Below are 25,333 nucleotides of genomic sequence, written 5' to 3' on the forward strand. Positions count from 1 at the left end.
GCTGCTGAAAATGACTGACAGGGACAGGAAGGTGTTAAAAATGGTGGCACACAAAAACTGGCTACAACCAGCACAGACCATCTGTGATGAATTCCAGAGCACCAGTAACACCATGATGAATACCAATACTGTACGAAAAGAACTCCATTTACCAGGTTTCCACGGAAGAGCAGTGACACACAAGCTGAACATCACACCAACGAACAAGGTGGCTCGTCTGGCCTGTTGCAAAGAACGTGTGAACTGGCCAACCGAACAGTGGAAAATGGTACTCTGGAGCAATGAATCAAATTTCACCTGTTTCCAGTCTGATGGCAGGGTGTGGAAGCAGCCTGGTGAACACTTGTTACTACAGTGTGTTGTACCGACAGTAAAATTTGGTGGTGGAGAAGTAAAGGTGTGGAGTTTATTCAGCCGATTTGGAGTAGAACCACTAGTCGTTGTCTGTGGTTCCATGAAGGTAGCTCAATATCTTGATATTCTGGATAATCAGGTGCTGCCTACACTGTGGAGTTTTATGGAATGTACCAGTGTTACTATCAAGATATAATGCCCCATGATAATGCACAAAGTTGCAGCTGTTATGGAATGGTATGAACAAATGAGTGTTAAATGACTGTCCTGAGTAGAGTCCTGACCTCAACCCCATTGAACACCTGTGGGACAAATTGGAGCACCAACTGAGGTCCAGAGCAGTATATCCTCGATCTGTCACTGAACTCAGTGCTGCTTTGATGAAGGAATAGACAAACTCCACCTGATGTCTGCCACACATTGGTGGAAACCCTCCTCAGGTGCAGGAAGTGATCAAAGCCAAAGGTGGACATACCCAAGATTAGGATTTGCCAGCTGGTATCAATTGTAAATTGCTAAAGTGTTCAGACAATTATTGGTAGATAGTGTATTTTACATTGTTAGACTCCACCTCACACCAGATGGCATCAAACTTGCTGCTACATGAAAAACTGTTACTAGTATTGCAGCCATAGGTCTCAACTCTGACTGGATTCGTCATCTGATATCATTAGCAACATCCTCCCCCCTTCTCTCCTATCCTTTCTAAAAATATTATACCCTTTGGACTTTATACCAATTAGTATGTCTGCTTCTGATAGCCAGGTCTCACTATTGCCTACCATATGAGGTCCCAATATATTAACCAAGGCAACAAGCTCTACCTACTCCACTGTTTCTGATATTCCTAGTATTTGTGTAGACATAAGTTACCTGCATGCTTTTTTGTATACTCTTGTCTGTGGTCTGAATAACCCAGTTCAGTAACTTGCAGATTTCTGTTCTTATATAGTTCCTTATTTATGCAGACATCTTTACAGATGCTTGATAGGTCCAAACCGGAAGAACACAAAATCATTCTCTCTCTCTCTCTCTCTTCGTAATCATTTCCATAATAATAGCCATTCCCATCATTAACACAGTTGCCTAACATTTTTGCTCTTACACACACACATTCTTACTATTCCTTTCATTATAATTTAGTTTCCCTGATTCTCTATAATTAGGTATCCTATCTATTAATAATTTTTTAAGACTCCTGATGCCAAATGCATTCAAGTGTAGGCTCTACCTCTTATACAAATCCATTCTTCCCTCAAACTCTCCACACATCCAAAACCTCACATCCATTCCTTCTACACAACATACACATTGAGTTGTTTGCCATTGTAGTTTTTAATTCATGTTCATCAGGTACTATACTAGGTAATATACTAATGATTTTTACTTTCTCTCTCTTCACTTTCACTTCTTCTAACAAGCTTTTCATATCCTCTCTCATATATTAATACCTACCAGAATTACAACCTCTTTTGCTTTCCTTTTCTGTTTTTCAATTGCTTTTGCTATATTTTTAATTTTTGCTCTGGGAAAACTTGGCATGTTTTATGATAGAGTCACCATACCAAATAACATCCCTCTTTTTATAATAAACTTAACTTACCTGATTTTTGTAATCACACACTAACTTACCTGATTTTGTGCTTTGTTGTTTTCCATTTTACTACTGCATTTTTTTTTCTCCTTGTGTTCCTCTAAACACCAATCAACTTTCTGTAATCCCCTCATTGTCTGTCTAATAATCTGCTTTAACATAGCAATTTCAGAGGTTAAATTATTTAAATATCGTCTTTGGTGGAGAAAACTTTGTTCACTACTTCATTGCTCTTGTTAGCATTCTGTTTCTTCTCTGCGTTTTTGGCACCATTTTACTGCTATATTGAATATTACAATATCACAATAAAAATATGTTATAAAGACACTAAATACTCTAAAAATACGAAAATCTACTTTAATATACTATAAAACACTAATTTTCTATGGAAAATACACAACTGCTTTTCACCAAATTACATGAAAATTCATCATGCATCAGTTTTTGAATTATTATGATTTTTCTCTTTGTTCCTTAATTTATGGAAACCAGTGTAGATGAAATGGCTAGTGGTTTCCTTCATTCTCCTTTAGGACAATTTTTCATTATCAAATTCTTGATGTGTGGATGTACATGATTCTACAACAGTATTACATTGTATTTTTATATTTAACCAGCTATCTATCAACAATTTTCTTCCAAATTAGCCTGTTGTTTGTACTCCAGTACCATCAGTTCTTATAATTAATTAAGGCACTTCCTAACTGCATCAATCCATCTAGATCTTGGTTTTTCTCTGGATCTTCTCTCCTCCCAACACCCATCATCCTGGCATCTACCTGTTCTGCTAACCTATCCTCACCTATTTTGATTAAGTGATCATCCACCTGAGATTAGCTCTGCTCACATATTCATCAATGCTAACAATGTCTTCCAAGTTTCTTCCCAATATCTTCATTTTTCATAAGATCCTACCACTGATGCCATCTGTTCATGCCCTGGATTTTTTTTTCAGAATGCTCAGATATCAGAGTTCCGAGAAAAATTTGGGAGTGAACATATCTGTGGTGCAGTATCCTTATCAAGGGTAAAAACAGAATGCAGAGTTCTAAACCCATATATTTCTGGCATTTCTGAACATACAGAGAGAATCTTGAACAGGAAAAGAGGATATCAGTACTAATATAAATATCTTAAACCTCCAAATGTCTGCTCTTGCACAACATGGTATTCACACCAAATTCAGTATCTTTGGACTCTTCCTGTAGATGTAGTTTTAAATATAAACATATTTTCAAAGCAAGTTCTAAAAAAGCCCCACTCCTGTTACACTGGCCTAATTTAAATCAGAATGACTGTCTCTCTCTTTCTCTCTCTCCCTCCTGAAAGTGCAAGATATTCTCATCAAATGTAAATATCAGAAATGAGTGTTATATTATGGTGATGCTTCAGCCAGAATGATATTTCATAGTGTTTTACCATTATGCTCATTGTGATTTAAGCCAATGCAGCATAGTTTGGTGAACTAAGTCTCAGATGCCAGCTCAATTCATCCCAACCACACAACAAGTATTCTTAAAATACTAACACACAAGTCAGAGCGTTTTTTCTCCATGGCACTGCTCTTACCAATCATATATAGATGTTGTACTATCATAGTACTCTCTTTGAGACATACACATTAGGCATTTGATGACTTCAAAGAGGACTGGACAATGGATCAGCCAGTCAGTTTTCTGTGTGTCTTAAACGGTTATGTGAAGTTGCCACTCAGTTATCCAACTTTGACTCTTAAGTCATTGCAAGTCAATTTCTATATGATCTCATTTCTCCTTGCAAGTTAGACTCAATGGTTTCAAAGAAACCAAGTAACTCTTGGCTGCTTTGAAAGCTAATTAATGCTCAGATAAAATGATTAATCTATTTGCATATGTATTATCACTTAATTGCATGTGTCCTTCTAGCTATTTATTTTGCAAAATGAAAAACTGCCATTCTTCCATATGAGACCAGCTAACGCTTTCAATTGAAAAAGCCCTAATAAAGACTCTTCATATCCTAGACAGGATTTGAATACAGGTCTTTTCAACCAAAGGGCACTGAGAAGTTCATTATATAAATTAAAGTTGCCAAGAAATTATATTCTTGTATACTCCTTCATCTAAGTGTAAGCAAACTTGGTTTACACATGAAATATCTTCACAACTAGGCTACTTGTGTTATAGAGGCCTAATGACTTCACATTAATTGCCTTAGTATCTCATAATGCAAAGCATATATCCTTTTGAGTGCATATAATGCATTATAGGAACCCAAACCAGTTTTGACCTTTACTGAGGTCTCATAAGTGGGAGTCAGACCCAGAAAAGATACATGGTTGAAGTAATGCAGAAGTATTGTATTAATCCATAATGCACAGCATTATACGCCCCTGAAAGGATGTGTTTCTTGCTTTACAGGATACTGAGACAATTAATGAAGTCATTAAGCCTCTAAATACAAGTAGCCAAGTCAGGAAGATATTTCGCACACAAACCTTGTTTGCTTACACTTGGATAAAGGAATAACCAATTGTAAAAATTGTCTATAAATACAAATTCATTATATAAAATGGACACACACACACACACATATACAAACTCAGTGACCAAACCTTCAATGCAGCTATGTTCAAACCCATAGTTTGTAAGTACTAATGCAAATAGCATGTTTGCAATCTAATGTTTTCCAAAAACATTAGATACATTTTTTTTAAGACTAAAACAACCAGCATCCAAAAATATACTTTGCTATCAAATAACTAGGCTTTCCTTAACATGTCACTCCCACATATTTCAAATATTCAGCTGACACACAAAATGAAGGATATGTAAAGAATCACTGCATTACCTGGGCCAACAGGTATTCTTAGAATATTGACACACAAGGTGATAGCTGTTTTTTCCAATAGCATAGCTCTTACCAATCATAGACTGGCCTTCATTATGACACTTTTAAACCACATACGAAGCTGGCAACTGTTATCCATTCTTTCAAAGATAAAATCGGTCCTTTGATATTATAAATTGCTTTTATGTGAATCCCACCCATGATGTACTATAGGTTGTAAACCTATAATACATCATGGATGGTATTCAAAACTTTTATTTAATATAGTGTTGGACCTCCTTTAGCCTGAATTACAGCACATATGCTGTTTGGCATAGATTCTACAAGGTATTGAATTGCATCTACAACATACCAGGCAGTATGTTGTAGATATGGATGACAGTTCTTTCACTGGCTCAGATTTGATGGAAGAGGACTTTGCTCCCAGATCTATTTTTCTAACATGTCCCATACATTCTCAATGGGGTTCAAATTCAGGCTTTGTGGTGGCCAAGGAAGATGGTGGAAGTTGAGGTCATGCTTGCTGAACAATTCTTACATGATGCACATTAGCAATACCATCCATGAAACAACCATCACCTGCTAGATAAAAAGTCAACATTGCAGGATGGTCTTGATCAGCAATAATGTCCAGATATTTCTTGAAGGGCACCCAACCTTCCAGCAATATCAGGTGACCTGTTCCATAACCAACAAAACATGCCTCACAGCATGACACCAACCTCCAGATCCTTGAACTGTGTTTACAAAGTAAACTGGGTTCATGAGGCTCCTGCCAAACTCTCTGCCTACCATTGGTAGAGAACAACAAAGTGCACCATGACTCGTCGGACCACATTACTTTTTTTCTAGTGTCCAGTCACAGTGTTCCTGACACCATTGTAGACAAACTTTCCGGTTCTTTGCGGAAATCAGTGGTTTCCATATAGGCATGTGACTGTCAATATTGATCCCTTTCAATTTTCTGTGCATAGTTCAGTGAGATATGGGTTGGGACTGGCCTTCATTAAATGTTTCGGTCAATTGATGCACACAGGAAATTCTGTTTGTATAAACCTTCTCAGATGACGGCGATCTTGTTCCTAACAGACTATCTTAGCACCACGGTTACGCCTCTTAAATAAGCAATGTGGATTATTTTTCCACTGACTAAATGCCTGGGATATCTCACCTTTTCACAAACCAGTCAAGCTCTGCTTGTTTTCAAAATTGTTGCTCCAGCCAGATAGGCATCCACAATAAGCTCTTTATCGAACTCCAAAAGATCCTTTGTTTTTCCCATTGTGATCAACACTGTTGATGATTACTGACCAGCAGCATTTTTAAATAGTTGTCTAAAATGTGGTGATGCACACAACCAAGTATTTTGCATATATGCTGCATAAGTGATGCTTGCTTACATCTGCATAAAGGTTTCTAATTCAGTAGCCAGTATGTGTACTATAGGTCTCATATGTACTATGAGTGGAATGAGGATGTTACATAATTTGGAAACTTGTTCTAAAGATCAAATATGAAACTTTTCAAGCATGCTTCAAAGTCTCCGATGAGGAGTCGTGGGTCTCGCACTGAATGATGAAATTCATCCACAAACATCCATACCCATACTAAAATTCAAATCCACAGCCTGTTGACTGTAAAGACCATATATTCAGTCAACTAGATCAGCATTAACATGTGCCTTGAAGAATGTAAGAAGTATACAAGATACCACAAACAAGTCAGAACTAACAGACAACACTAGAATCCACAAAACATTACATGGATGAAATCAATGGTACTATGCAGAATTCATTACAAGTCAGAGACTATTTTTTGAGTCAGCATTGGCAATGAACAAGTAGCTGCATTAATCTAGTCAAAATTTGGGAGACTATTCTTTTAAAATTATCTTTAGCCTTATATATCAAGCCCCAGAGGGTGTTGTACTATGATATTATCTCTAATTATTCCATCACTGTTTCAATAAGTTTCCATAATTACTCAACTGTACATGCTGAAAATGGAGTATGTTTTTAAAATTAACTTTTTTTAGCAATATGCTACCAACTTGGAACAAAAATTTAATACAGTGACAATATTTGGTAGAATAACAATGACAAATAATTGTAGATCTTTCAAAGTATACACTCTTCATTATGGGAGGAATGAAGAGTGTATACACTCAGGGACCTTATTTATGCATAACACTGAGTAAGATTATAAATATTATTAAGTTACTAAAGAATAAAAACTGTTCTGTTTCATTTAAAATGTAACATGCAAACCTACTTGGTTTTAATTCAAATGGCTCAGTAATGCTATAAGAATAGACTTCAGTACTTGATTTTGTATGATTAGATGATGATTCTGGTGAAAAGGAAGACATGGCTTTTGAAGTAGATGAATTGGTGTTACTAATGGAATAGCCTGCCAAGATACATATCACACTTGTAGCCATAACAATATCTCTGTTTAAGCACATTTCTACCATGCATCAACAGCTTAGATTCCATTAAATTCCTTCTTTCCTTTTTTGGATATATAAAATTCTTTCAACCTAAATTAATATAAGTAACAGATATACATTATTATACACGAGTATACACTACAATACAGTTACTAAAACAAAGAATTTATATTTATAAAAGAAAACTTATTAACAGGATATTAAATGGAGGATATGGATCCATCCATATTTTATAGCCAAATATAGAAAGGAACTGAAGTTGTGAAATTTATCAGAAAGCTTATGAGAATATAACCTTTGCCACTGGAGTTACCTTGGTCTGTACTACTTAAAATTTTGATATGGACTCTTTCCAGGAGGATATAGAATTTGCCTTTATTCGTGCTTAGATTAGGTTTCATTGGCCTGATGGCTGTTTCGAACTATTGATTTTCATCAGAGACCAAGCAGAAACCCTTGAGGGCAAAAAACCCTCTTTTCAGTACCATAGTAATATTGATATCTTATTTATACCACATTCCACCTTTATATATTAGTATTTGTTTAGGCACCTACCGAGAGTTCACTTATAATAAATTAACTTTCTGACACAGGACTACTATAGTATCAAACAGATACTATATCAAACAGAGGGCTTTTGTCTTCATAAGGTTTCTGCCTGGTCCCTCATAAGAGCCTATTCAAAACAGCTGCCAGGCCATTAAACTTAATTTAAGCACCAATAATAGCAAATATATGGGCTCCTGGACTCTATCCAGGAGCCCATATATTTGCTATTATTGGTGCAAATTTTTAAGTAGTGCAAACCAAGGTAACTCTGATGCCAAAGATTATATTCACATAAGTTCTCTGGTAAAGTTCAAAACTTTTCAGTTTCTTTCTATATCTGGCTATAAAATAAGAGTGAATTCATAATATCCTCCATTTAATATCTTATGTATGCCAAACTGAAGCCTTTCAACTGTATATTTTTGTATGCTATTATTAACAAACTTCATGGAATCAGATTCAGTACAAGAGTTCCCACTCAACCACTAATATCTGTCATATTGTACCTTAAAGTGGTATTTCTTAAACTTTCTGAACACAGAACCCTAGGGTTCCTCAGACCAAACAGCATTTATAACTTTTAACCGAAACTACATCTAAAAAAAAAAAAAAAAACATCTGGAAAAAACTTTCAGTGAATAAATAAAATACTAATTTTTATTAAACTGACTTATTTCTAGAACAGTTATGCTACTTTGTTATTTGTAATCTTATATATCATATGTTTTCTTAATTAAAATATTTCGCATGTAATGGCTCATTTTTAAAGTTCCTTTCTGATAAATTTTCATGAAAATTTTCATACAGGTTCTGTAAAAAGAAATATTTTTATGCAGGGCTAGTCTTGACAATTTAAGAAACACTGCCTTAAAGTCATTTAGAATGTAAAAATTACTATGACTAATTCTTTCATATTAATCTGATAAAATAATATACCTAGAATCAGAAGGATAAATCAGGTAGGAGTTAGATGGATGAATAGTTTCATTAAGCAGGAGATGCACATAAAGAAAAGATTATGGAAGGATTATAAAAAAAAAAAGGTGGCAAGGCGGGTGGCTAGTATGGTAAGGAAAGCCAAAGCTAATTATGAGAAAGCTAGCTGACAAGGAGTTCTTTTGCTATGTGGCAAATAAAGGAAGGAATGACTATGGAAGGATGACTTTAAAGAGTGCTGATGGTGGGGAGATAACAGAATCAAACAGTTGAATTACTGAGAGAGCATTCTGCAAGGGTGTACCATATAGTTGGTGACAATGACTGATAAGAGAATAGAGGTTGAAGAAACGGAGATGCTTAAAATATTGCAGAACCCCAATACAAACACATGGCATATTACGAGAATGTGCAAAGGAATTATCAGCTCCTCTGACCAAGCTGTTTAATTTAAGCTTCAGTAGTGGGAAGGTGCCAATGCAGTGGAGAGAGAGGGCAAAATAGTCCTATTGCATAAAGGAAGCTCCAAGACAGAAGTAGCAAATTATAGGCCAATTAGCATCTCAGGAGTGGTTAAGGTATTGGAGAATGGTGAAAGACAGAATTCAGAACTGGGTGGATAGGAATATGATACTCTATACAGGACAACATGGTTTTGTGAAGGTAAGTCTTGCCTTAGTAATTTGCTTACTTTCTATAATCAAGTGAAAATGGAGTTGGATAAGGGAAACTACTCAGTGATACTGCCAGACTTTGCAAAAGCATTTGACAAGATTCCACATAGAAAAAACTATTGCATTGGAGCAAATGGTGATGAATATAAATCTGGTGATTTGGATTAGAAGGTGGCTGATGGACAGATATCAAAGAGTGGTTTATGGAGGAGTTGATTCCAGGAGAAGGCAATTGACTAGTGGTACACCACAGGGCTGAATACTTGGTCCTCTGTTGTTTAATTTGTATATCAATGATATAGGAAATGATTTGACAGGAAATATCCAGTTGTTTGCTAATGAGTTCTTGAGAGAGTAAAACTAATTAGAAAATGGTTCTTTTTTTTGTGGAAGAGAACATATAACTATGTTTTGCTTGCAATGAAACTGACAACATTGTCTGAACTCTCTGAAGAATGGTCTGGAGATCAGAATTTATGGTAGTCGAGGTTGTTGTTCTGGAGATTGTGGTGATTTGTATTGGATATCATTTGTCATGTGCTATCATCATGTGCATCTTTTGTAGTTTCTATCCTCAGCAAAGTTGTATATTGGATTGGTGGTCAACTGAATTAGGTCACTGATATACACAAGAAGAGAGCAAGTGAGAGGTTTTGTGGAACCCTGGCATGAGTTGCATAGTTAGAGGATAAGAAACCTTCAACAATCACATGCAGTGTGCATCCAGTTGCATAAGTCACAGGATAGACCAAATGATGAGAGCTTACTTAATGGATCATTATACAGACATTGATGAAGACCTTGGAGTTATCAAGAGCAACTACCTGACATTTGCCAAATTTTGCCATTGTATTTGTCCAGAGATGAGCAACACAAGTAAGTAGATATCCTGTTGATTAACAATGACAGAATCCACACTGGAGATCATTTATTAGTCGAGTGCATTCAGGATAACGAAGGAGCTGAATGTTGATGGTTTACTTCATTACTTTAAAAAGAACTGAGGTGAGGGAAATTAGGTAGTAGTTTGATGGCAAAGATTTGCCACCTTTCTTAAGAATAGGTTATATATGGACTAATTTCCATGCTGTAGGATAGATACTAGTAGAATAAGGAAGTGCAAAAAAGCAATATAGAATGGGAGTTAACTCTGGAGCACATACCTTTAGGATGATTGAAGAAATTCCATCTGGAGCAGGCGATTTTTTGTCTAATTTGAATAAAATTCTTCTGATTTCTTTTTGATGGAAGGTCAAAGGGGATGCATTGTGTGGTGTGTATTTGGAATGGATGGGGAACATCTGCCAGGGTTAAATATACAGGAATTAGAGGAAAAGTAAGAGGCTACAAAGTTGGCCTTCTTTGTGGGTGATGATGCTACAGAACCATAGTGTAACAGTGCTGGGAGCTGTGCTAGATAGAAGTTACATCTTGCTGCAGGATAGATATTAGTAGAATATGAAAGTGCAAAAAAAGCAATATAGAATGGGAGTTAACTCTGGAGCACACACCTTTAGGTTGTGATGGCTTTGGCAAGTGACCAAAGGGCAGTGGCATAGCTAGAGCTGTTGCCGCCGGTCCCCAAATTTGCCGCCCCTCTCAATACACACCACAAATACTAAAAAAAGTCAAAATGACATATATAGAGCAATAAATTAAAACACTATGTTTAGTTTTGAAGTAAAACTTTAATTTCAACATTCTAAAATGTTATTTTTCTTGCTTTTCTGTTAGCAAAATTGATGACATTGGCAAAGTCTATTTCATAGTAACGTAGGTAATTCTTAATCAAATTTTATTTAGAAACACTCCTCTCACAACTAGCAATACTTACAGCAATTGTGAGGAAAATTCACAGTAGTATTACAATATTTGGAACTGAGTTCTTGAGACTGTATTTTAGAATTAACTGCAAAAGTTCAAAGTGCCGCCCCCTTCTGTACCCCCCCCCAGCTATGCCACTGCCAAAGGGTATTACTGTTGTCTGGACTGGATGATAGATTCCTGTTTTTAGCTGTTATAGATGATTTGATAATTTTCTTGCAGCTTTTCCATGCCTTGGTATAAGCAGTAAGAGAGGACGGTGTTTTCTATGAGAGCCAATTATGGATGCAAAAAGTTGACTGAATCAACCTTCTCCATCACTAAGCTTCCATACTTCTCCAGATATGACCAATCCAAATATAAGGCTATGAAGCCTATACTTTTCTCAGTCTAGTTGCTACACTAAACAATGCCTCTCACTCCACTCTGACAACTTATTTCCTGCTACACATTCAATTCCTTATTCTCACCCCTTTTCACTCTGTCATAATCACCCTGTCTCATCCTTGTATTAACCTTCCTCTTGCCCTAACAATATGCCTCTCATGTGCCTTAGCATTTTCTCTCTCTCTCTGATCTATATTTTACCTTGCTCCACAAATTCTCTCTTATCAGCAGCAATCACTTGCTATGTCAAATACCAAAACCATTCAAAAAGGCAACTCATCTCTCAGAAGTCACTCCCACTTCCCTTCAATTCACACCAATTCCATTAAAAAAATTGCACACCCACTGTGCCTATTCACAATTTTCACATATAACACACTTTGATAAAACGTACAATATTTACATCCATAGTTTATTCTACCATATGCAAATAACAATAGTTCATGAACAAAGTAATTTCATGAATTACTTTTTTCATCATCAATTTCCTGATGTGTACCTCAAGGGATATTCACATGACAGCACTAAATGATTAAGTTCAGATTATTTTCTATATAATTTTTATTTAATTTCCTATCAACAATCTTCCTCCAAATTAGTCTATTACTTGCCAGCAGCGTTAAAATATTGTCATATCATACATTTCATGTTTCTAAGGCACTTCTGATTGAATCAATCCACCTAGACTCTGGTCTTTCTCTAGGTCTCTTTCCTGCCATTTTAGCATCAAACACCTGTTTTGCTAACCTTTCCTACCCATTCTATTTAAGTGGCCATACCACCTTAGATTAACTCTGTTGACACATTCATGAATGCTAATAATGCCAAATTCCTAATATCTTCATTTTTAAATGATTCTGCCTTCGATTCACTCCTGTAATTTTTCTCAGAACCTTCATATCTGTGGTCTCTAGTCTTTGATCAAGTGCTTTATTTCTAACCCAACTCTCAGATTCATAACTTAAAACTGGTTTGAACACTATCTTATATACTGCTCATTTGGTGTTTTAACTAATATCTTTCTTATTCTATATAAATTTATACAGCTAGCTACCCACCATACCAGATTATCTTATTCTGTTGTCTATTTCCAAATTTAATTTTCCATCTTCACTAAAAACTGTACCCAAATATATGAAATATTTTACTTGTTCTATAGGATCTCCATTCAGAATGCAGCTGAAGTTTTCTATATTCCTGTCTATGTTCATAGTTTTGGTCTCTTTATTGCTGATTTTCATGCCAAATTTGTTATAGCTGTTATTCAATTTAGAGAATCCTGAAGGCCTGCACTAAATGTGTTTAGAAGTGCAACATCATCTGCATAAAGCAAAGAACTAAATTTGACATATCCAATTCTAATATCAGGCCTAATGCCACTTTCTTTCATAATATGATCCATATTATGAAAGAAATCCTTGTCTTATTCCTGATTACATCATCTTCCTGTATTTCCTTCAATTCTAAGAATTGAAGGAAATACAGGAAGAAATATATTGTCAATCAGCCATTATGGCTGATTGACAAATATAGACTCTGTATAATGTTCCATTTACTCCATATAACTAGTGTTTTGAAAAGCTTTTCTCTGGGCACCTTGTAATATGCCTTTTCCAGATCTACAAAACTTAATTTTATTCCCACGATTCCTCAACTATTTGTCCTAAAGTGAAAATCTAATCTTGACAACCTCTGTTTGGCATGAACCCAGCATGTTCTTCTCTAAGTTTCTCTTCCACAATCTTCCTCAACCTCTTTACAAGTATGCTTGCATAACTCTTACCCTGAACACTTAGTAGAGAAATTCCTCTATAATTCTCACATTCAGCTTTATTCCCTTTTTTTTATAGATAGGCACTATGAGAAGCTCTACTCTAATTGTCTGGAATTTGACCTTCTGACCAGACCCCACAAATTATGTACTGTAGCCAATGAAAAACTTTTATACCTCCATACTTAAGCATTTCTAGTCAAATATCATATAGTTTTTGATGGCTTTTTCTACTTCAAGTATTGATATGTATTCCTCTTGAAAATTTTCTAATATGGTTCTGTCATTGCTTGTTTCATTTATTAGTCTTTCAAAGTAATTACTCAAGACATCTTGGATATCCTTTATCTTTGGTTTTCATGTGTCACCTTTATCATTTCCGATTCCTTTTACAGTACTCTTTCCTCCATTTCTGAGCTTTTACAATATTCTCAAGAACATTTTGCTGCCTTTCTGATATTTATTTTCTATACTTACCAGTCTTCTCATGACTTTTGTTTAACTACTTTTACACTTACTTTTTTTGTACACTGAAATTAGATGACTTCATCACAAGTCGATGTATCCACCACAATGAAAATAATTCCCATTGAGCTTATCATCAAGAAATGCTGCTATTAAATTAGATCATAGCATCACAAGAATCTAGTTTTGGTCTGATGAGCACAGTCAGATGTATAAAAAATTGAGTGGGACAAATTTTTGCTACCCTTTCAAAGTTTTATTTGAAATTTCACTGCACACTATTTAATCAGAAACTATATAGCTTTAATTCTGTAATGCTTGCTGTTTTATTTAAAGAACTGTGTGAATGTTTATATTTATACTATTCAGTTAGAAAACTTCAGAATATTATGAAGGTCCTATTTTACTAGCCAATGAAATAATGCAAAAACTTCTCAAAAATACTTATGAACTGTGTAGCCTGTGAAACTTTAGCCTGTCGAAGTGATGTTTGCATCTCTAGTACTAGGCTACCTGAAGAAAGCTGTTCTGAGTACAAACCTAGTTGCCAACTAGAAAAAAATTTTCTAACTGTATCTTTTACTGGTTCCTGAGTTAGATGATCTCAGGCATGGGAAAGCAGATTTCCCCCCCCCTGGAAATTTGGGTTTTTCATTCCCTTAAACTCAAGAAAATTGACCATAGAAACCATACTATTTCAGGTAATATATACTGCATTAAGGATCACAAGAAACTGTCAGTATTTATCTGCCTATCTACATTGGATGCTATTTATAATCTGTGATAGTCCGGATCAGCTACCTCTGATTGGCTATTATTGTTGAAGATCGAACTGTCACTTCCCCCCCCCCCCATCAGTCTTCAAAAGTTAAGGCTGAAACGGTTTCACCTGCTCCCTATAGGAAATAAAAGGCATTAGCAGATAGAAGACTTTTGAACCGTTTAAATATGGAAAACATATACAGTATATTGCAAAAATTATATGGACACTTGTAAATGTTTCATCTTTAGCCACAATTACAGATACTACTCTTCTGGGAAGATTTTCAACTCATTGCTGATAAATTGACATAAGTATTTTGACCTATTCCACCCACAAAGAGGCAGTCAATTTCTGTTGGGCATATCAGTCTCACCTTCAACAATGACCTAACTATTTCGAAAAGTAATCTACAAGATTCAGTTCAGTTTCTGTGTTGTCAGTCTACCTATGCATCCCAATTTCTTCAAATTATGTCATCATAGCTCTTGCAGCATCAATATGGTGGTGGTGGTACATTATCAAAGTAACACTGAATTGAGTTATTTTTAGGGAATTCTATAGAAAATCTAGTTTCCAGATACTAAGAAAGGGATTCTAGTCCAGATAAGTAAACACACCACACTACCATCACTGACACACCTGGGCACACTATTCTCCTAGTAGCTGCAATATCCAAATGCATTAAGGAACATGTATCGTGATTCATTACAGCTGCTTTTCAACAGTCCATTGTAAAATCACAGTGAGCTCTATAGAAAATCTAGTTTTCAGGTACTAAGAAAGGGATTTTACAATACAATCTACAAAAATCTGATAATTAAGATAACAAAAATTAGATCAGGACAGTATAATGTTACTAAATGTGGACTGCAAAATTTAGTAGATAGAAGAAGGAGAAGTGATATGATCGAGACATTTAAACTGCAAGAGGTAGTTACAAGGCTGACACTGGAGAGTTCTTTCATATGATAGAACAAGAGGATGGAATGAGGACAAGGGGTCATCCCTGGAAGTTGGCAAAAGGAAGTTACAAGCAAAAGATTAACAAGCGGTTTCTTTCAATGGAGGATGGTTGAACTATGGAATGCCTTGCCTGATAGGGTGGTGATAACAGGAACGGTAAATGAGTTCAGGGCGTGAACTGACAGACTTCGTGATTTCTAGGATGGGCCTCCCACAATGAGTCTTGTGATTTCATGAAGGTCCTGAATAATAATAATAATAATGTATGTTCTGCAAATATTAGAGATGAGTACAAAATATTTAAAAGCTCAATATTTTACCTTGATTAGGTAGAATATGAATGAAAACAATTTCTTTCCAAGTATAACAACCAACTCAAACAAAAAAAAAAAAAAAAAAACTTTCCACATTGATAAAGCTATGTTGCTGATTGAGAAATGCCAGCACAGATATAAAGATATCTAAAGGCACTATCAAAGGTCTGAAAAAAAAAATCCACATTTTTTAAACCAAGTGAAAGCAACCAAATGAAGGTGAAATATAGCTGTCAATGCAACGATCTTAAATTTAGCAGCATATGCTGAGTTCTACAGCAAAATTGGGACAAGTTCTGTATACTATAAATAATATATCATACTTTAAATAATGTTCCATTATGAAAGTTTTTTTTAATGTGCAAACATTAAAAAAACTTTAAAAACATTATAAAAAACATGCCTCAGTTAACTTCATAGGCCTCTGATTTGTTTAAAGATATGATTTTTATTCTGCTTCACTAAACATACAGTATTTTTCCACTTGATTAGACTATAATAAATTTAGTTTAATTCTTTATCCAAGTGTAAGCAAACAAAGTTTGCATCTGAAGTATCTTCAGGAGTGAGGCAACTATTGGTAAAGGTAGACCAAGCTCTCATCACTCCTTGTCTTAGTAACTCCTATAATGCAAAGCACATCTCCTTGCAGACATGTATAATGCTATGCATTAAGGGAAGGGCCACTACCCAGACCGGTTTCAACCTTTATTGAATGTTCAAGTACAGGTCAAACTCCAAAAACTCAGTGTGGTTACCCTCAGTAACAGGCTCATCCCACCACAGAGCAGAGCTGTCATTTGCTCATATGTCATCTGACGGGTAACAGCAACAGCCGTGCCTCAGTTAACTTCATGGGCTACAGCATTGCCATTCATTACCCCCCCCCCCAGGACCTAGGTGACAGCAACAGCCAACAGCCTCAGTTAAAACTTGATGGGAAACAGCATTGCCATTCATCACCCAAGCTTCCAACCGGTTTCGACCTTTATTGAGGTCTCGTCAGTGGGAGCGAGACCCAGAGGTGGTGATACTAAGGTAGAAGCAATGGAGAAGTCATATTTACTTATACGAGTTGCCAAAAGTGTCTCACCTTACTTAAATATAAAGAGCCAATAGGCTTCATTTCGGCGATATAAACATTATTTAAATTAAGGGGATATTAAATCCCACATTGTTTTAAAACCGAATAAGAAACTCAAAGATTGGAATCAGAGAGTTTCATGCCGAATATAGTAAACTATAAAAGTATCGGCGATTACCAGCGTGAGCTAATGCAAGTAGTCCTAGCATGTAGTACAATCTCGGGCAACTCGCAGCAAAGGTGGCAAAGTTCTGATCGCTATTCTTGGTTTTTACATTATTTTTTATAATGTAAAAACACATTTCCTAGGAAATGTATGCTGTTATTACATCAATGGTGGGAGGTCACTACCCAGACTGGTTTCAGCCTTTATTGAGGCTTCATCAGTGAGTAGCTAGACTAAGTAAATACCAAAGGGTATAGCGAAAAGAACTTATATACTCTGCTATACGAGTTGTCAAAAAGGTGCAACCATTCAGTTACTTAAATATAAAGAGCCAATAGGCTTCATTTCGGCGATATAAACATTATTTAAATTAAGGGGATATTAAATCCCACATTGTCTCACCTTATTATTAAATTGCTCTGGATTTAGAGAAAGATGTTGGAAGTTTTTTCCACTTGCCAAAAAGGTGTCTCACCTTAATAATAAGGTGAGACAACTTTTGGCAACTCATATAGGTAAATATGACTTCTCCATGCTTCTACCTTAGTATCACCACCTCTGGGTCTGGCTCCCACTGACAAGACTTCAATAAGGTCGAAACCAGTCTGGGTAGTGGCCCCTTCCCTTAATGCATAGCATTATACATGTCTGCAAGGAGATGTGCTTTGCATTATGGGAGATACTAAGACAAGGAGTGATGAGAGCTTGGTCCACCTTTACCATGAGTAGCCCCAGTCCTGAAGATACTTCAGGAGCAAACTTTGTTTGCTTACACTTATATAAAGGATTAAACTAAATTTATTATAGTCTAACCAAGTAGAAAAAAACTTGAGAATCGTTTTTTTCTGCATAGTGATTTATTCACGCAGCAGCTCAAGGCTTTTTGCAATACTGAGGACGATTCTGAAGATTGTACAGCCTATGTTCCTATCAGCACCCGCCTAGGCAAAGGTAAGCTTTCGGCTTTTTGATGCAAGTTCCCCAGGCCCTTTCCTGTTCCTGTCAGTTGTCTTCTGCTTCCCAAAGGAGATTTCAATTGTCGGTTTACACTTGGTGGAAGAAAGGGACAAGGCAGGTCCTGAACCACCAATTCCCCCCCCCCATCAACACCTACTAGACTTAACAATGAATGGAATAGACACTGATGCCCTGATAGAAACACTGGACAGAAGAGGACTGGTGCTAAGCCTACTAATAAAACTACTCAAAAAATTTGAAGTAGAATGGCCAAACTCCTTGAACCTGTACTCCACAACGAGGGACAATGATGAAAGCGAGGATACTGCTAACACAGAGGAAAAATTTCTCCATTCCCCCCCCCCAAAGGGCCAAGGTGAGACCCACATGCGGAAAAAGCGCAAAACAGACTACAGAACCACCCACGGATGAAAGTAAAGATGAAGACTGACACAACTCTGACTTCCCTGCCTCCACTAAAGAGAAAGTGCCCCCAATTATCCTAAGAGAAAAGAGCAGGTAGACGGAACTAAGGGCCACCATGGCTGGTCTACAGATAGTGTACACAACAGCAAAGAATTTAGATGACGGCATCAAAATCCAGTCCGCCACTATAATGGACTACCGAAGACTCGCCAAGGAGCTAGACACCAAAAGGTGTACAATACCACACCTTCATCCTCGACTTGGAGAGGATGCCTGAAGGTGGTTCTCCGTGGAGTATCAGAGGACATAGCTGCCGATCTCTGCTACCAAGACCTATCAAGGTCATCAGAATGACCAGAGTAGACAAAAGTCCGATGACACTCGTCTTAGTAGAGATCCACTACGCATACAAAAACATATATGACCTAACATCAATTTGCGGGCTAAAAATCAGCCCAGAACCACTAAGAAAAAGGGCCCATCATGACAGTGCCACAGGTGCCAAAAGTATGGTCAATAAAGGTTATGTAAAGCAGAATATAAGTGCTTAAAATTCGGTGAGAGCCACCCCACAAACACCTGCACCAATCCAAAATCTACCCCCCCCCGGCTAAATATGCAAACTGCGGGGGCCCTCATCCAGAAAACTACAAAGGATGTATGCAACACCCAAAAAACAGAACAATCTGCCTCCTCTACTAGTCTACAAAAACCAGTAGCCTCAGCTCCTCAACCCACCAGAGGTCGACAAAATATGATAGAGGACAAACTGCTGCAACCAGAAGCCCCAATCAGAGCAAACCACAAACGGCAGACGAAGACCTATGCAGACATAGTCCGTTCAACAAAGGCCACACAGGAACAATACCACCCAAATTTAGCAGCCATCATTACAACCTCTCTCGCAAACATGCTGCAGGACTTTAGCAAATCTGACCCCCTCATCGGACTTCAGAAAAAGATTTCTACAAGAAACCCAATCCATCCTAGCAGCTCTCATAAATGCATAAAAACAAAATCACCATAGATTCTCTACAGATTCGTGTGGAACATGAATGGACTTAGAAACAAGGTTCTCGAACTCCAGGAATTCACAGTGAGATACAACCCAGACATCATCCTCATAAATGAATCTCACTTATGACCAGCAGACAACCCCAAACTTAGAGGATACCTCTTCGCAGAAACAACAGACTAAACTACAGAGGCAGTGGCACTGCCATTTTCATAAAAAACTATATTAATCACCACTCTGTAACCTACTCCTCAACCAGAAATCTAGAGCTCACAGGAATAGTAGTACCCACAACCTCAGCTGGGAAATTAACACTTTATGCAGCTTACAACCCACCATCAAAGAATCTGCTACATTCAGATCTGGATGCTGTCCTGGGCAATAGAGAGGCAAGTCACATTGCCGGTGACCTAAATGCAAAACACCCTGCATGGAACAGCAACAGAAATGGCCACATCCTCTTCAGCTACTCCAGTTCAAACTAAGCAGTGGTGGCAGGACCCACCGAACTAACGCATCACAGTGCGTACGGCACAGCTGACATACTTGGCATTGCTATCCTGCAAAATATTAAGCTACAGTATAGCTTACACTCTTTAAAAAAGCTGACATCTGATCATAACCCAATTCTGCTCCAGCTGGGAAAGCAAGAACAACTGTCGCCTCTCCCTCTCCCCCCCCACTCCTTGATCTCATGGAAAAAAACTATCAAAAGTACTACTGCAACACATTGGACCAGCTCCATAAAAGAAATTGAAAATGCTGTCAAAAGTCTGACCCAGCAAATCAACACAGCCATAAAGGTTGTCACCTCTACTAAAACCACCTTTACACCTAATCGATTACCTGAAGACATCATGGATAAAAAGGTACCATAACACCTGTCCACCTCAAGACAAAAAGAGATCTTCAACAAGCTAAACAATGAAGTTAGAGAAGCACTTAAAGCTCACAGGAACGAAACATGGGAAGCCAAACTATAGCCTCTATATCACCTGATGAACCCTCCATCTGGAAGATATTAATAAACCTCAGAAACAAAAACAAATCTCTTCCCCAACTCAAGTCAGGCCGCGGCCTCGTACACACGGATACAGTAAAAGCTGAAGAGATAGCAAAAAACTAGAAAAACAGTGTAGCCCTGCATACGAGAACTTGGACATCAATCATATCTACAAAATCCACCGCCATGTCAGATATGTACTAAAACTTGCCGACACATGCAACAACACACACCTGCAACTACCTCACCAGTGGAAAGCTATGAAGTCATAAAGAAGCTAAAGAATAAAAAAGCCCCTGGTCCTGATAGTATTACAAATAGAATTATTAAACTGCTGCCCCAAAGAGTAGCTGTACATCTCACCACAATAATTAATGCCATGTTCGGACTCAAATATTTTCCCTCCTATTGGAAAGTCGCAGATGTGGTCTCAGTGCTTAAACCATTTAAAGATCCACACCTGCCTGAAAGCTATCGACCCATCTCAAAGCCTGATCTCAAACTTAGGCAAAATTGCCGAATAAATTATTCTCTCCAAACTCCAAGTCTCAGTAAATGAGTTAAATATCCTTCCAAAGGAACAGTTCGGCTTTCGACAACATCACAGTACTACTCAACAAATTTATAGGCTAAATGAGTACATCACCACCGGCTACAATTGGCATCAGCACACTGGAGCAGTCTTGCTCGACATAGCAAAAGCTTTTGATAAGATATGGAAGTTTGGATTACTACATAAACTCATCACAGCAGGCATACCATCAAGAATAGTCCACCTAATTAAATCATACCTCCAGGACAGACACATACAAGTCAAAATAAATGGAACAGTTTCAAATCAGCAACGGATCTCAGTCAGAGTTGCCCAAGGGTCCCTACTGGCACCAATCTTATTCTCGATATATATGGCAAACATCCCACACAACCAAATGTCATTCATCTTAGCACTCTATGTGGATGACACAGCAATACTAGCCAGATCTCATCATCAAAAAACTGCAAGAAAATCTACTAAAACTAGAACAATGGTTCTCCAAATAAAGATTACAAGTGAATCCCCCAAAAGAGCATTGTGATGCTTTTCACCAGAAGATTGGTATCTCCCAAGGGGAACCTTTACCTATTCAACACCAAAATCCCCTGGAAAACTTGGAATAATACTAGACAAAAGATTAACTTTCAACCCACACATCAAAGCCTAATGCACAAAAGTATCTAAAGCCATCGCACAACTTTACCTTCTGGTAAATAGAAAAAGCAAGCTAAATACCAGAATCAAAGTACTCCTCTACCAGCTGACGATCTGCCCCCATAGTGATATATGCATCTCCAGCCTGGAGCCACACATCCCACACAAACATCCTCAAGCTACAGAGAGAGCAAAACAAGTGTTTGCGCATGATCCTAGAAGCACCATGGTTTGTAAGAACCGTCCAACTGCATAGAGATACAACATCCCTTACATCTACTCCTTCCTACAAACTACAGCGGCAAAATTCTTCTTAAAGATCTCTACACACCCCCAACGATCTAGTGAAACATGCTGCAAGATATGACAAAACTGACCTCTTCAAACACAAGAAGCCAAAAGTCATCCTAAATACTAGCAACGAGTAATCTCTGTGCCCCCTCCCCCCCCTTACACTTGGATAAAGGATTATAAACATACAGTAACATTTATCAAAGAACGAAGCCATCCTTCTTACCAGTAGTGCACTCAGGATTTAATCTTGGGGGGGAGCCGAGTTGAGTAGACGATTTGAAAAAATACACTACACATCGCATACGACCTGTGATTGAGCATCTGCAATGATCGCTAATTCATAAATAGTATAGAAATAGAAGACACAACACAACATAAATAAAAATATGGATTTTAATTAGGAAAAGATTTTTGGAAAATTTTCTAGTGTTTTTTTTCCTTTTTCTTTGGGGGTCCAGGCCCCTTGCCCCCCCCCCCCCCTGGGTGCACCATTGCTTCTTACTATCAAATATTTTCAAAATTTAAAGCAGCTCAAACATAATATAATAGCTATAAAGACAGACAGACAGACAGAATGTTAAGATATTACTCATAATTTCATGAAATGTGCTATACACAATTCATGAAATTCTCATGAGCAGCACCATACACTATTGCATTACAAGAAACTTCTCTGCATAGGGAAACATCACTTGTAAAACATAATAACCATATGAGCATTCATTATACAGAGCCCAGAAGTAATAAGGTAGTTGCTAGAACAACAGCCACTACAATTCCATTATTACTTAATGATTTATTATTATTAACAATGAGTTTCTCACAGCTGTAGCTAGCGGACCAAACAGTGATGAAACACAGTTCCAGAACATAACAATATCACTGTGCCAACTGGTTAGATAAACATTTATCTCAGCAACAGACTGGCTGCCATGGACAAGTTAAGTAATCTATCCAATCACCAGATCTTACCCCACTACGTTTTTGACTCTGGGGCACTCTAAAGAATGTGCTTTACATTTGCAAATACAAAGTGTTTTCGTACAAAAGTTTGAATTTTTCTATGAGTCTTTGGACTCCTTGGAGGTATCACATAATAACAATAATAGAAATACAACAATTTAATATTTTAAAATCTTAAAATTCATTTTAAAAAAGATTAAAAAATTACTTAACAGAAACTTCAAAATATAGTAAGAGGATAATACAGAGTGATAATAAAGTGAGGATTATTATCTGCACAGTTTAAAAAGCAGGGCATACACTCTTCCATTGAAAAAGACCCAGATTAAATTCTTGTAATAAGAGAAATCTTTATATGGACTTCCCAAATGTTAATGGATAGAGTGGGTCTCTTGCAATGAGTCTTTTGACTCCATGGAGTACCCATATAAATAATAATGAGGTAAGTTTTGCTGATATCATGTGTAAGTAGCACTGCTTTTCTTTTTCGCCTGGAAACTTGGATTCTTTTCTATCATGCATAGCAGGCAAATGAGACAGAACACACACAATTAACAGAAGGAAAAATAATGTTGTGTAGTGTGCAAGTAAATGGTGTGGTACAGACAATGGATTGCACAGAGAAGATAAATCATGTTATTTGAACAGCAGATAGTGTAATAAGACTGGAGTTCCTGAAGTGTCCTAATAATCACAATTATAATTATTGACTTTACGAAAAGAGAAATAAATTTAATGAAAAATTTTATAGGCACTACTTCTTATTTACATCAGGCATGTGACAAAGGGGTTGAGAAGAAACAAAATTCACAAAGAGCATATGACAATAATATAGCCCTCTTCTTATCCTGACAAATGTTCTTATCAGAACATTTGTCAGGATTAAGAAGAAGGCTATATTATTATTATTATTATTACGGAGTATCTCCATGATGTCAGAAGACTCAGTCTCATTCACTGCCAACAAATATCGCATAACCATCTTTATTTTTTTTTATTTTGTCTCTTTCACTAAACGAAATAGCTTATACCAATCTGAATGCTTACTCAAATTCTAATCAGCCCATGCCGAAATGCAGCAGGTTGAGCATGATAATTGCTTCAATATTACAAGCGCGCCTTCTATGTTAAATATCCTATGAACGTGGCATAAAATATGTGATCACTTAAAACGATTGGAGCACGAAATTGAAAAATTATGTTCGCCAACGCTAACACAAAAAAGGGATTATTGTTGACATCACATTTTGGACTTTCCTTTCACTACAATACTTCTACGAATACATGACGCATTCGCAAGATGTAATACAAAGAATAACATATTTTACGCACATCGTTTTTTATTTTACGATTCTACTACTTACATTTAATGGATTTGGGTATCACCACTACTGCATTTTATATTATCTTCCACTTACTATGGCGTACTATACATGCATGATTTAAGTAATGTCACATTTCTTTGCGGGAATGCATTTTATATCCCTACTGTACGGCTTTATGTAATACATTTCAAAGTTTGGTTGCAACACGCTATGACATCGTTTGAATCGACTGTTTAACCAATGAAAGTTTGAGAAAACCATAACTTTAAATATTAAAGCATTATTGGTTATTGTTGTTTCGGAATTATGGCAGAAGTAACTAAAGCCAACCAGGCCAGAGTATTGTGTCTATTAAGTACACGTGTTTCGATCGGTTTGTATGTTTTGCGGGAATTTAAAACATGGATTCTCAGTACTTTGAAACGTACGAGGATGGACTGAAAAGTTCTCGGCCTCCACCATAGATGGCGGATTTTTGATGATCGACAAGATTTTTTTTCTAAGTTCGTGCATCTGTCATAAGCATCAATGTGAAATTGCAAGTCATTCTATCAAGTAGCTGGGTTTATACTGCTGTCTGAAGCAAAGTCTTTGATTCCATGAGGTCATGGGTAATACTACTAATAATAATAATAAGTGTTGTATGTATCCCTTGAAATGGATAAAATTGAGTATCGTGCGGTTATAAAATTCTAAAATTCATTCGAAGTTCATAAAAGTTTATGAGTACTCTTTCTCTTTCGTTTTCGACAATTAAGAAATGGGCTGCCGAGTTTAAACGTGGCCGTACCAGCCTTGAAGATGATTCACGTGAAGGACGTCCAAAAAGTGTAACAACACCAGAAATCATTGATCAAGTGCACGATATGATATTGGATGACCAGCTTGTCAAAGTGCGTGAAATTGCTGAGACTATAGGCATTTCAAAAGAACATGTAGGAGCAAAGGTTGGTCGATTGGTAGAGGCTCTGCTACTAATAGCTCGCAAAAAGTTAAGCAAGTTTTAGCGCAGTTAGTAGTTGGAAATGGGCCCCCAATC

At 36.9% G+C, this 25,333-nt stretch overlaps 1 protein-coding gene across 1 annotated transcript in view; it reads right to left on the reverse strand.

Annotated features, from left to right (window-relative positions):
- Positions 1–24,544, reverse strand: part of LOC150108422 (uncharacterized) — a 96,953-nt gene extending 72,409 nt beyond the window's left edge. The window contains exons 1-2 of the mRNA XM_090390775.1: positions 24,334–24,544; positions 7,049–7,316 (exon numbers count right to left, since the gene is read on the reverse strand). Coding sequence (XP_090246901.1) covers positions 7,049–7,250 — 202 coding nt within the window. The 5' untranslated portion in view covers positions 7,251–7,316; positions 24,334–24,544. The remainder of the gene's footprint in view (positions 1–7,048; positions 7,317–24,333) is intronic.
- Between the last annotated feature and the right edge of the window lie 789 nt (positions 24,545–25,333).

The sequence above is a fragment of the Typopeltis vanoorti genome, chromosome 3, assembly GCF_054136105.1.
Source record: "Typopeltis vanoorti isolate ZY-2024b chromosome 3, IOZ_Tvanoo_1.0, whole genome shotgun sequence".
In the NCBI taxonomy this organism is placed as follows: domain Eukaryota; kingdom Metazoa; phylum Arthropoda; class Arachnida; order Uropygi; family Thelyphonidae; genus Typopeltis; species Typopeltis vanoorti.